The sequence below is a fragment of the Polyodon spathula genome, chromosome 24 (assembly GCF_017654505.1).
Source record: "Polyodon spathula isolate WHYD16114869_AA chromosome 24, ASM1765450v1, whole genome shotgun sequence".
Lineage (NCBI taxonomy): Eukaryota > Metazoa > Chordata > Actinopteri > Acipenseriformes > Polyodontidae > Polyodon > Polyodon spathula.
This window is the reverse complement of record NC_054557.1, coordinates 18,668,418-18,680,666: the sequence shown is the minus strand read 5'-3', so window position 1 is coordinate 18,680,666 and position 12,249 is coordinate 18,668,418. Positions and strand designations below refer to the sequence as shown.

At 48.2% G+C, this 12,249-nt stretch overlaps 2 protein-coding genes across 4 annotated transcripts; one reads left to right on the top strand and one right to left on the bottom strand.

Moving 5' to 3' along the window:
- The first annotated feature begins 544 nt into the window (after positions 1 to 544).
- On the top strand, positions 545 to 2,743 carry LOC121298876 (apolipoprotein A-IV-like). Its single transcript, XM_041226152.1, has 4 exons — positions 545 to 597; positions 1,331 to 1,386; positions 1,559 to 1,709; positions 1,925 to 2,743. The coding sequence occupies exons 2-4, from the start codon at positions 1,347 to 1,349 to the stop codon at positions 2,487 to 2,489; spliced, it is 756 nt and encodes a 251-aa protein (XP_041082086.1). The 5' UTR covers positions 545 to 597; positions 1,331 to 1,346; the 3' UTR covers positions 2,490 to 2,743.
- A 3,624-nt stretch (positions 2,744 to 6,367) lies between these two features.
- LOC121298778 (mitochondrial import receptor subunit TOM40 homolog) lies at positions 6,368 to 11,364 on the bottom strand. Of its 3 annotated transcripts, none has more exons than XM_041225989.1 (10): positions 11,276 to 11,364; positions 9,776 to 9,974; positions 9,438 to 9,505; positions 9,223 to 9,315; positions 9,011 to 9,112; positions 8,456 to 8,561; positions 7,764 to 7,886; positions 7,187 to 7,263; positions 6,708 to 6,810; positions 6,368 to 6,537 (listed from the first exon to the last, which is right to left on the bottom strand). In XM_041225989.1, exons 2-10 carry the CDS (start codon positions 9,969 to 9,971, stop codon positions 6,398 to 6,400), a joined length of 1,008 nt encoding a protein of 335 aa, XP_041081923.1. In that variant the 5' UTR covers positions 9,972 to 9,974; positions 11,276 to 11,364; the 3' UTR covers positions 6,368 to 6,397. The 3 variants fall into 3 exon arrangements, with proteins under 3 accessions (XP_041081923.1, XP_041081924.1, XP_041081922.1); XM_041225990.1 differs by having other exon boundaries at positions 11,280 to 11,298; XM_041225988.1 differs by lacking the exon at positions 11,276 to 11,364 and adding an exon at positions 10,821 to 11,111.
- Between the last annotated feature and the right edge of the window lie 885 nt (positions 11,365 to 12,249).

Below are 12,249 nucleotides of genomic sequence, written 5' to 3'. Positions count from 1 at the left end.
AGACCCTGATATTGATGAGACACAGCCCTCTGAAATGTCTTTATAATATACAGCACTAGACCCTGATATTGATGAGATCCAGCCCTCTGAAATGTCTTTATAATATACAGCACTAGACCCTGATATTGATGAGATCCAGCCCTCTGAAATGTCTTTATAATATACAGCACTAGACCCTGATATTGATGAGACACAGCCCTCTGAAATGGCCCTCTGAAATGTCTTTATAATATACAGCACTAGACCCTGATATTGATGAGATCCAGCTCTCTGAAATGTCTTTATAATGTATAGTAACCAGTAGAGAAAGCAAACGCAGTAAGCTTTGAGAAGGGTCAGCGCTGTAGAATCTCAATAGCATATTTGGGGTTCAAAATCGTTCATGAGCCACGCGTTTTATTCCAGCATGTTGTTGGCTGTGTTATCGCAGTGAATGATTACAGCAGAGCTGTCAGTGACAGCAACACAGTCTGGGTGGACTTTAGTACGGCCAGCAGCCACGAGTCAGTGATATTACAAGGAGGCGGCTCTATAAATGCTCCCAGCAGCAAAGCCACTCACTCAATCACTCCTCACAGAGACGCTCTGACTCACAAGGTAAGACACCGCATTTCTACAAGAGATTCATCAGCGATACTCTGGCTTCACACAAACACTGCTGAAAGTATATCTACTTGCTAATATATTGGAAATGTTAATTTAATTTGTCAAATTTTAAATTTAATTAATTTTAAATTTGTTAATTTTAAAATGTCAAAATAACTTTACATACACCTATCTCTGAGTCTTTTTGTAATAATCCCCTGCTGGATTGACACAGAGCGGTGGTAATGAGATTGACCAGCATTCAGATTATTATGTGTGTGATTGGCAGGGTGTCTCCAGTGTTCCGGTTATTATGTGTGTGATTGGCAGGGTGTCTCCGGTGTTCAGATTATTATGTGTGTGATTGGCAGGGTGTCTCCAGTGTTCAGATTATTATGTGTGTGATTGGCAGGGTGTCTCCAGTGTTCAGATTATTATGTGTGTGATTGGCAGGGTGTCTCCAGTGTTCAGATTATTATGTGTGTGATTGGCAGGGTGTCTCCAGTGTTCCGGTTATTATGTGTGTGATTGGCAGGGTGTCTCCGGTGTTCAGATTATTATGTGTGTGATTGGCAGGGTGTCTCCAGTGTTCAGATTATTATGTGTGTGATTGGCAGGGTGTCTCCAGTGTTCAGATTATTATGTGTGTGATTGGCAGGGTGTCTCCAGTGCTTGTCTGTGTGTTGTTCACTCCTCAGTGTTACACAGTGTACAGTAATCTGTGTTGCTTCCTGTGTCTCTACAGAGATCGAGATCCAGTCATGAAGTTCCTTGTGGTTCTCGCTATCGCCGTGTTCACTGGTACGTACCGCAACCAGCACGCTTTCTTTCTTTCTCTCTCCCAGTCCTCTCCCTCCTTCTTTCTTCTCTTGTTCCTCTCCCTCCATCTACTTCTCTCTCCCTTCTTCCCTCTACATCCCCACTCTCCCCTCCTTCACTAACCCCTCTCTCTCATTCCCCTCTCTCTCTCCAGGATGTCACGCCAATATCCTGTGGCAGGATGAGCCAAAGACTCAGTTGGAGGTGGTGAGAGATGCATTCTGGGATTACGTTGCCAAGGCGACCCAGACCGCTGAGGACACTCTGGAGAAGGTGAAGCAGTCCAAGCTGGGCCAGGAGCTCAAGTGAGTCTTGGAGAGAAACCCACACCGGACCGGTCCACACAATACCACAGCAGACAGAACTGGTCCACACAACACAGTACCACAGTCTCCTCTCTCTCTCCTTCTTTTAGTCCCTCCCTTTGATCTCCTCTCTCATATCTCTGTCTTGACATCACCAGTAGTTGCTAAACCTCTACTCTCCCCTTTCTCCCCCCCACCCCCCACCTCCTGTGCAGCACCAAAATCTCGGACAGCGCCAGCACTGCCACCCTGTACGCGGTGGAGCTGCGTGGTAAGATGACCCCCATGGCCCAGGAGATCCTGCACAAGATGAGCCAGGACACCGAGGTCCTCCGGCAGCAGCTCCTGAGCGACCTGCAGGACCTGAACAGCCAGCTGACTCCGTACGCCGACGAGCTCAACGGCAAGATCCAGAAGAACATCAACGAGCTGCGCCAGGCCCTGGGCCAGAACTCGGAGACCCTGCGCCAGAACCTGGCCGTCAGCACCGAGGTGCTGAGGAAGAAGCTGCAGGGGAACGTGGAGGAGCTCCGTGCCCAGCTCAGCCCCTACGCTGCCAAACTCCAAGACAGAATCAACCAGCGACTGGAGGAGTTCCAGCAGAACATGGGGCCCCTGACCCAGACCCTGCAGGAGAGGTTGAGCCAGGCTGCCCAGGAGGTGCGGGTGAACCTCACCCCCTACGCCGAGGACCTCCAGCAGAAGCTGAACCCCTACGCAGAGGATCTGCAGGCTCAGCTCTCCTCTCTGTGGGATTCCTTTCGCCAGAACTTCAACTAAACCACCCCTCTAAGGACAGAAGAAATGGCACGCTCCAACTTTAACATTCCCTGCTCTGCTCTACTGCAATGGAGCGGAATGCTCGTGGTGGGGCGTACCATTCCTCTCACAGGGGCTTTTAAATTTGATTCAACTTGAAATGTCCTGGATTTGAAACCTACGCTGTATACTATATAGAAAAGGGCGTGTCTATCTTGCCTAAAAATGCTGTAAATTATTCCTCTAACTTATAATAAAATAAAAATTCAAAATGCGGATTTCCAGACAAATAACTGTTTATTTTTAAGTTCTCCCATGACCCCTAACCCTGACTCTTATCTGATACAATTCTGTACTTACACATATCATGCAGAAATATTTCCCCATATATTTACTCATTAACTCTTATATGTTAATACACTGTCACTAGACTCGCTGCATAGAAAGGCTTGATACATAAGAACATAAGAAAGTATGTTGCTCGTTTGGTTGTCAGTAGCTTATTGAATCCAGAATCTCATCAAGCAGCTTCTTGAAGGATCCCAGGTGTCAGCTTCAACAACATTACTGCTGCATTTGTCATTCTAGGTGTTCCCTTTCATGTTCCCAGTGTTTTAGATTCTTCACCTTGTCAGCTATTCCATGCATCAATCATTTCAGTTCTAATCGAGCCCTCTCCTACCACTCTCTGTGCTAATTGTGAAGTCAGAGAGACAGAACAAAAGAACGAAAGAAAGAAAGAAAAACCGGTGATAGTCCTGAATCTGAAAGGGCCGTAACGCGGCCAGTTACCATATAAATCTCTCTAAAACAAATGATACGCATTCCCGTTGTATTTGCGCATTGAGGAAGCATTGACCATGTACTGCCTCCGTCTAGTTTAGTCTACTCCTCTGATCGATGCTACAGACCGTTTCTCTGGTTATATATATGCTGTTCTTTTCGATTACGAGGTCGCAGCGCTTCAATCACAGCGATGCCCCCTGCACTATACCACGGGTTCCCCGGCTTTTGTCCGGGGCTCTGCATCCAATGCAATCACAAATCACACACACGCTCGCTGACTTTTTGATCAGTCACCAGTTTCTGGACTGTATCAGTACAGTTGCAATTGCTTTAAACGGCTTTTTTACTCTATCTGCCGAAAGTCCTGGACAATGTAATGCCACGCTGTGTTCTGGACAGTTTGTTTTCAGGGGTTCAGGGGGGTGCAATGCACTCGCTGTTTCTCAGCTGAGCCTCACTCCCTCTGCTGCTGCTGTTTATGACGTTGTTTTGACGGGGTTTTTTTTCTCAATGACAAGGCGTCCCTTTCCCACCCCTCCCCTTCCAACACGACACCTCCTTAACTCACCTTCCAGCGTGGAGCTCAGAGTAGCTTTACAGTGCAGAGTCCAGTAACAACCGGACACATTACAGTCACAGAGACTGATTCACCAACACACACACACGCACACACACACACACACACACACACACACACACACAGCAACACGCACTGACACTAATGAAAGTTTGGGTTAAACTAAATGCAATAAAAAAAAAAAAAGAAACTAGAAGAGGCCGAGTCAAGCAGACCAGCATTTGGGCTCTAGTGCCTTCATCAGTGTTACTGAAACTAGAAGAGACCGAGTCAAGCAGACCAGCGTTTGGGCTCTAGTGCCTTCATCAGTGTTATTGAAACTAGAAGAGAGCGAGTCAAGCAGACCAGCATTTGGGCTCTAGTGCTTTCATCAGTGTTACTGAAACTAGAAGAGACCGAGTCAAGCAGACCAGCGTTTGGGCTCTAGTGCCTTCATCAGTGTTATTGAAACTAGAAGAGACCGAGTCAAGCAGACCAGCGTTTGGGCTCTAGTGCCTTCATCAGTGTTATTGAAACTAGAAGAGAGCGAGTCAAGCAGACCAGCGTTTGGGCTCTAGTGCCTTCATCAGTGTTATTGAAACTAGAAGAGAGCGAGTCAAGCAGACCAGCGTTTGGGCTCTAGTGCCTTCATCAGTGTTACTGAAACTAGAAGAGACCGAGTCAAGCAGACCAGCGTTTGGGCTCTAGTGCCTTCATCAGTGTTATTGAAACTAGAAGAGACCGAGTCAAGCAGACCAGCGTTTGGGCTCTAGTGCCTTCATCAGTGTTACTGAAACTAGAAGAGACCGAGTCAAGCAGACCAGCGTTTGGGCTCTAATGCCTTCATCAGTGTTATTGAAACTAGAAGAGACTGAGTCAAGCAGAAGAGACCGAGTCAAGCAGACCAGCGTTTGGGCTCTAATGCCTTCACCACTCTCCAATATTTAAACAACAACAACAAAAAGAATTTAAATGATTACCTATTTTTTTGTGAGATATAACCTTGTGCACATTTAACTGTTAAATATTTACCCAGTAACTAAACATTAAGCTGCATGGACACATTGTACTGTACTGTATTGCGTTATTGTGAATGGCAAGGCTTTGCCGGCTGAACTTTTGCACTGTACAGAATTACAGGCGAAAGGAAAACAGAAAACGCCAAAGACCTTTGGAATCCCTGCTTTCATCAGCCAGGTTCCTAGAGCAAGCCTCCCGTTCAAGAGCTCCCGTGATCGGGGTTGCGCTCTGATGGGTCGTGGTGTTCGGGACTGCGGCGTGTGCAAACACACCGGACCGACAAAAAAAACAACAACAAAAATAAACTGACCGGACTGGGGATTCAAAATATCACTATTTCCAATGAGAAAACGGGCGCTTTTGTGTCTTTTAATTCACATAAAGTGACTAATTCACGATTATACTGTAAATTTACAGTATAATCGTAAATCTCGAAAAACTATTCACTTCTAAATCTTTTGTAGTCATTTTTGTATTACTTTAGTATAAATACATGTTAATTTGGATTCATATATTGTTTTTTTTCTGACTTTATGTGAACGAAAAGACACAAAAGCGCCCGTTTTCCCATTGGAAATAGTGATATTTTGAAATATCACTGTCCTGGTCACAAAAGCAAAGTTTGTGGGGAATAATAGCCATTTTCCATACTTCTGAGGCATAAGCAATTAGGAAATATCACTTACTACCCAGGAACAAAAATTGTGTTACACAGTGATATCACTGCATTGTCCCCACCTCGTGGTGATTGGTGAGAACTACAAGCACATGTGTTCAGGCTCAAGTAAATACGTTGAAAGTGAAATATTAACCTTCCTCTCACGCAACACTGCCCCCTGGTGGATACAGAGTGAGAACTACATCCGAGGAAATGGAAAATATTTTTGAAATCTGTGGGAGGGAGTGTATGGACTAGAAGAGATTCTTAAATCTGAACTCATGAGGCTGCCACGCATTAAAGAGTGAAAAATATAAATATAAATATAAAATATTATATATGTTTTAGTTTTTTTAAATGCGTAAGACATCATAATACTAGCCACAGCAATAACACCACCCTTATAGAAACACGTTTTTATCGTTTTTTTAATAATAATTTTATATTTGATTTTTAATACTATATACATGCATGGTACCTCCCTTTTTTTTGTTTCTCTGTCTCTTTTTTTTTTGTTTGTGTCACCACCCCCCCCCCCACACCCCCCCCCCCCCCGGTTTTGAATTTGTCAATCATGTAATCAACAAACGATTTAAAAAGTAAAAAAAAAAAAAAAAAAAAGTTGTTTTTTTTTTGTCTCTTTTATTCTAAAGAGTCTGTGTGTTGTACTTCTTGTTGTCTTAGTCTGGTTTGTCTGACCGTCTGTCAGTCAGTCAGTCAGTCAGTCAGTCTCTCTCTCTGTCGGCCTCTCTCCGTCCGTCTCTCTCTCTCTCTGAGAGTCTGTCAGTCAGTCTCTCTCTCTGTCCGTCTCCCTGTGTCTGTCAGTCAGTTGGACTCTCTGTCTGTCTGTCAGTGTCTCTGTCTCTCTCTCTGTCTGTCAGTCTCTCTGTCCGTCTCTGTGTCCAGTGTTTATCCGATGGTGAGTCCGAACCCGCACTGGAACTTGTTCTTCTTGTGATTCAGCAGCGCCCCCAGCGCCAGGGTGAGAGGCAGAGGGAGCAGTTTCTTCTCCAGGGTAGCTCCTACAATCCAGTTACTGTCCAGAGACCCTGAAACACAGTCACCCCGAGTCTATTACACAGGGGTCCTCAGGCTCTCTGGAGATCATCTCGTTAGTGTTTGTAATTATAATCAAGCCTTGTTCAGCTCGGGTCAGCGGTGATGTTGCTGGTATTAGCCATCCCCCCTTCCCCCCTCCTTGTTTTCTTTGTAAACTCACCTTTGAAGAGCAGGTTGGCTTTGGGCAGGTCCAGCTGGTAGCCAAAAGATACGCTGGTGTCCTGCATTCGTGTGCTGGCTTCAAACTCCACCCCTACCTGCAACTGAGAGAGGAGAGAGGAGAGAGATGAGCGAGAGGGGAGAGAGAGAGAGAGAGGGGAGAGAGTGGAGAGAGATGAGAGACAGAGACAAAGAGGAGAGACAGAGATGAGAGAGAGTGAGGAGAGACAGAAATGAGAGAGATGAGAGATATGAGAGAAAGAGAGACAGACGGAGAGAGGAGAGAGATGAGCGAGAGGGGAGAGAGAGATGGGAGCGTGAGGGAGGAGACAGATATGAGAGAGACAGAGAGAGGAGACATGAGAGAGACAGAGGGGAGAGACAGAGATGACACAGATAGAGTGAGTGAAGAGAGACAGAGATGAGAGATATGAGAGAGAGAGAGAGACGGGAGCGTTTCCCTCCCTGCGTGCTGCTTACCTGGTCATTAGCTTTGTGGTAATAAGTGGCGTGGGCTCCTGCCTGTCCTAATGTTAGCGTAGCGATCCAGTTACTGCCTGAGAGGAGAGGACAGGAGGGGAGGGGAGGGGAGGAGGAGAAAAAGTTTTTAAATAAAGTCCTGACCACACTCCACCAAGGTGGAGATTAAAAGCGGCCAACGCTCTGAACGCCTGATATTTAAGAAGCAGGACTCTATTGTTTAACTGCAGGAGCAAAACCAAACCTTGATCAGATCACACAGCTACACTATAATTTACCAGCTCAATCCCGGCTCAGCCGCTGACTCGCTGTGTGTGTGTGTGTGTGTGTGTGTGTGTGTGTGTGTGGTGTGTGTGTGTGAGACCCTGAGCGAGTCACTGAACCTCCTTGTGCTCCGTCCTTTGGATCAGATGAAAAACAAACGCGGTCCTATTGGAAGAGACTCTGCAGCAGCAGCAGTTGTTGATGATGCAGAGTTCACCCCCCTAGTCTCCGGATAAAAGCATCTGCTAAAGGGCTCTGATAGAGAGCGGGGGGCGAGGGGGGTAAAGAGACAGTGCAGGGCCACGGTCCTCACCTGTATACCTCCCTGCCAGGGACATGACGGTGCCCTCCTCCCCCGGCCGCCGGTGATACACCAGCTCCCCTCCCAGAGCCAGCGCAGGGGTGATGCTCTGGAGGTAGTGAGCCACCAGGATACCTGAGAGGAGAGAGAGACGAGCCATCAGTGACACACACAGAGTGAGAGACACACACACACAGAGTGAGAGAGACGCACACACACAGAGAGGCAGAGAGACACACACACATGCACAGAGAGACAGACACACACACACAGAGGCAGAGACACACACACATGCACACACAAGGTGAGAGAGACACACACAGACACACACACAGAGAGAGAGAGACACACACACACACAGAGGCAGAGACAGACACACACACACACACAAGGTGAGAGAGACACACACAGACACACACACACAGAGAGAGAGAGACACACACACACAGTGAGAGAGACACACACACACACACAGAGGCAGAGACAGACACACACACACACACAAGGTGAGAGAGACACACACAGACACACACACACAGAGTGAGAGAGACACACACACACACAGAGTGAGAGAGACACACACACACACAGAGTGAGAGAGACGCACACACACAGAGTGAGAGACACACACACACAGAGTGAGAGAGACGCACACACACAGAGTGAGAGAGACGCACACGCACGCACGCATGCTCCTGTCTCACCTGACCCGACGATGATGTCAGGGTTCCCCAGTGTCACCGCAGCAGTAAAGTCCTCTCCTCTGTACTCGCCATCAACCTGCCAGTTCACAAACTTGGACTGCTGGGTCTGCCCAGAAAAACAGGGGGAGAAAAACCGTGAGAGAACTGCCTTTCCACTTCCTGGCATCTCATTGGCTAGTACGCTTGGCAGGAATAGAAAGTACCGGCGGGGAGCCTTTTCACTTGGACAGATATCCCTGAGCCGCTCAAAAGCAGCGCCCCCAGAATTCTCTTTTCTTTCTTTATATAAAAAACACACATTTCTCCGTTCAAGTTTTAAAACCACAAAACTTGCTTCTGTCTTTTCTTTCCCTAACAGTTTGCCAAACGCAGTAAGACCGGACAGGGTGGGCGGTACTGGAAAATACCAGACCTTTCAGCAACTATACGGACCTCTGTCTGCGGCATCGGGTCCCGGTACTGCCCAATATCGCCCATTGAAACCTGTGCTGCGCTGTGCTGTGCTGTACCGATCTTGAATTTATTATTTTATTGAGTACAGAACATGTTACTGACCTGGAATGCAAGTTTGGAGCGCAGCTTCCTCGTTAGCTGGTGAATAATCTGCGCGTTCAAACTGCCACTATTGTCCATGTCTCCGACCATCACTGGAAAAGCCTGCAGAGAGAGACACACTGATCAGAGACAAGCAGCCCAGCGCCTGGGCTCTAGTGCCTTCACCAGGGTACTGGGAGTAAGACCCCAGCTGCAGAGCGCTTTGATCTCACCTCGGTGGGGCTCAGCTGCTTCGTGCCCACGTACGTGGCTCCGAAGTGGTAGTTGGACTCCCCCAGGGTGCTGAGCGAGACCGTGTGATTCACCTGAGGAGGAGAGAAAGAACAGGGCTGATCAAGAACAGCTCATCCCCCCTAGTCAACGAAAATCTCTCGGGATAACAGCGTCTGCCGAGCGACTCGTTCATCAGAAATCTGGGGCAGCTTACCTGGAAGTTATTGCTGAGCCCTTTGTTGACGATCAGCTTGACCCCTTCCATCGGTGTGGGAAACACCTCTAGAGACACAGAGAGAAGCCGGCTGGGTCAGGGACGGCAACGCAAACAGCAAGGAGAAACAAAGACGCTTCTGAGCTTGTCAGCTAGACACACTGGGGCTAACTGAGCTCCCAGTCAAACCTGGAATGGGTGACACTACTCTGCAATGGGAGTCTTACCCAGAGAGATACTATTTTACCACAATGAGTTCATTCTAGAGGGTGGTGCTGTAAGTTTTTGCCCTCAGCTGCACAGTAACAAGCTCAGGTGTGTCTCGGTATTAAACTCACCTTTGCATTTTCGGTGGCACTCCTCGAAGGGGCCTGGGTTGGGCAGCCGTCCCTCGCTGGCGTTGGGCTCTGCCGGGGTGCTGACGGGGGAGACCTGGGGCATGGTGAAGCCCGGCGGTACCGATACCAGGCCCGGTCCAGCTGCAGGGGAGCCCACGGCGGGGCTGGGGGAACCAGCTGCCAACACGTTACCCATTCTCTGGATGGGACGGGACACAGAGAGGGGGGGCGGGTTACTGTCAGCTCTACTGCGTACAACAGAACCCCTCACAGCGAGACACTGCCAGCTTCACATTCATTCTGAGAGCTTCATAATCATCACAGTTACACGGAGTGGGTCGCAGTGTTTCACCAGAGGAATGGGGTTAAAAAAATCGAGGTTTACTGCGCTTACAAAAAATACCATTAAAATAATTTTTTTTTTTTTTTAAATGACATTTCACTGTCAGTACAAGAAATGAACTCGAGAATGATTTCGAATAGAATATATACGTATCGCGTTGCTTCGTACGCTTCTTGACCCACACAGGGCTATCGTTACGTCATAGTCTATATTAGACAAACGAAGGATCCACTTATATGACGTAAGAGATCAAACAGCAGGCTAGCTTACGCGTGGTCCTGACTTCACTCTACAGGCAGAGTGTACCTCTCGTTAAGAGAGATGGTACACAACGTTTTTAAAAGAGACGTGACTTTGAATTTTTTTTAAAAACACATTCAAAAATTCTATCGGGCCCAAAATTAAAAGCGGCTGTGTTTTTTTTTTTTTTTTTTTTTTTTCTCAAACCTAATATTTTAAGCGGTCGATCCGATGCGAGTTAAATTAAACCCAACGGGAGGTGCCTTGATAGCAATTAAAAGAATTACAAATAAATAAATAAATAAACAAACACGCCGCTTTTGTTAAACAGATTGCGCACAATATAAACGCTGGCGGTAGACGAGAGAACACAAAAACACAATGTGTACCTGTGTGTGTGTGTGTGTGTGTGTATATATATATAATACAGCATCATGTATATACACACACTGCATTACTGACCTTAAATCAAGGTACGGCTCGTTGATTAGCATGCATGTAACCCTAGCACGGGCCTTTTTTATCACATCCTTGACAGCACTAATCGTATCAAGTGTGGTTCGCTGTGGATCTACAGCCATGATCTGCAGATCCGTGTCTATATCTGCCTGTGTGCGTCTCTGCAGTGACAACAATCTGTTAAAAATAAATCCTTCTCATGCTATTGTATTGGGTAACACGCCCGAACAGGCGGCGGTGCCTCACTAATGCAGCCCCGCCAGTGAAACACAGGGCGCATGATTTCATTCTGAGACTGGCTGCTCCTTGCGTTTGCAAATATACAGCTCTGTCTGCGCAGCCACAGAGGCGACACGATATTCCAGACCGCAAATCTGCACTCAAACGCATTAGAAAAAGCGAACAAGCATTGCTTTCACATTTCCCAATTCTGCAACACATTGTCATGCGATACTCACTCACGCTGCAACCCCGGGCTTTAAAAGAAGGACACAACTCGCAGCCGGCTGCAGAATGGATGACAACCGAACCACCGGCCGGGTCTGCCTCCTCTCCAACGCGATTGGCTACCGCCGACCCCTCGCTGATTCCCATTGGCTGTCCCGGTTATCTGTTAGGGGGTAAAGGCCGGGCGTGCTTGCTAGAGCGGTCGGGGAAAGGGGGCGTGGGCTAAACGCACCCAGGCCACGCCCTTCGGTGCTCTTGATTGGAGGTTCGGATTCTCCGCGTTGGCCCCGATTGGGTGGCACGCAGGAGGCGGGCACGCCCTGTTTCTGAGCGTTCCGCCGTGTGATTGGTGGCCCGCGGCGCTGCGGCGGGACGGAGGGTTTTGATTGGGAGAAGGGTCTTTGTGAATGGGAGAAGGGTCTTTGTGATTGGTCGTGTCAGGGATTCTGTGGGGGTTTTTTTTTTTTTTTTTTTTTTTTTTTTTTTGCAAGGGTGGGTAGGTTGTAGAGCAGGGCTGGTGCTATGAAGGTCAACATGCAGGGGTCGGGAGGGCTGATCAAAGCGTGCTGGAAGCTAGAGCTGCCATCTAGCGGGTGGGGGGTACAACACACTTTGCAATAATTCTGTACGGGAGCCCCCAGTCTCTTAGGAGGGGGTGAGGGAGGGTGCAGTTCTTAGGAGGACTGGAGAGGGAGGGTGCAGTTCTGTCTCCGTGCCTCAAGCCTGCCTCAAGCCTGCCCTGGACTGGAGGGAGCACCCTTTCTCTTAGGGGGGTGAGGGACGGAGGGAGGGGTGCAGTTCTGTCTCCGTGCCTCAAGCCTGCCCTGGACTGGAGGGAGCACCCTTTCTCTTAGGGGGGTGAGGGAAGGGGCAGTTCAGTCTCCGTGCCTCAAGCCTGCCCTGGACTGGAGGGAGCACCCTTTCTCTTAGGGGGGTGAGGGAAGGGGCAGTTCAGTCTCCGTGCCTCAAGCCTGCCCTGGACTGG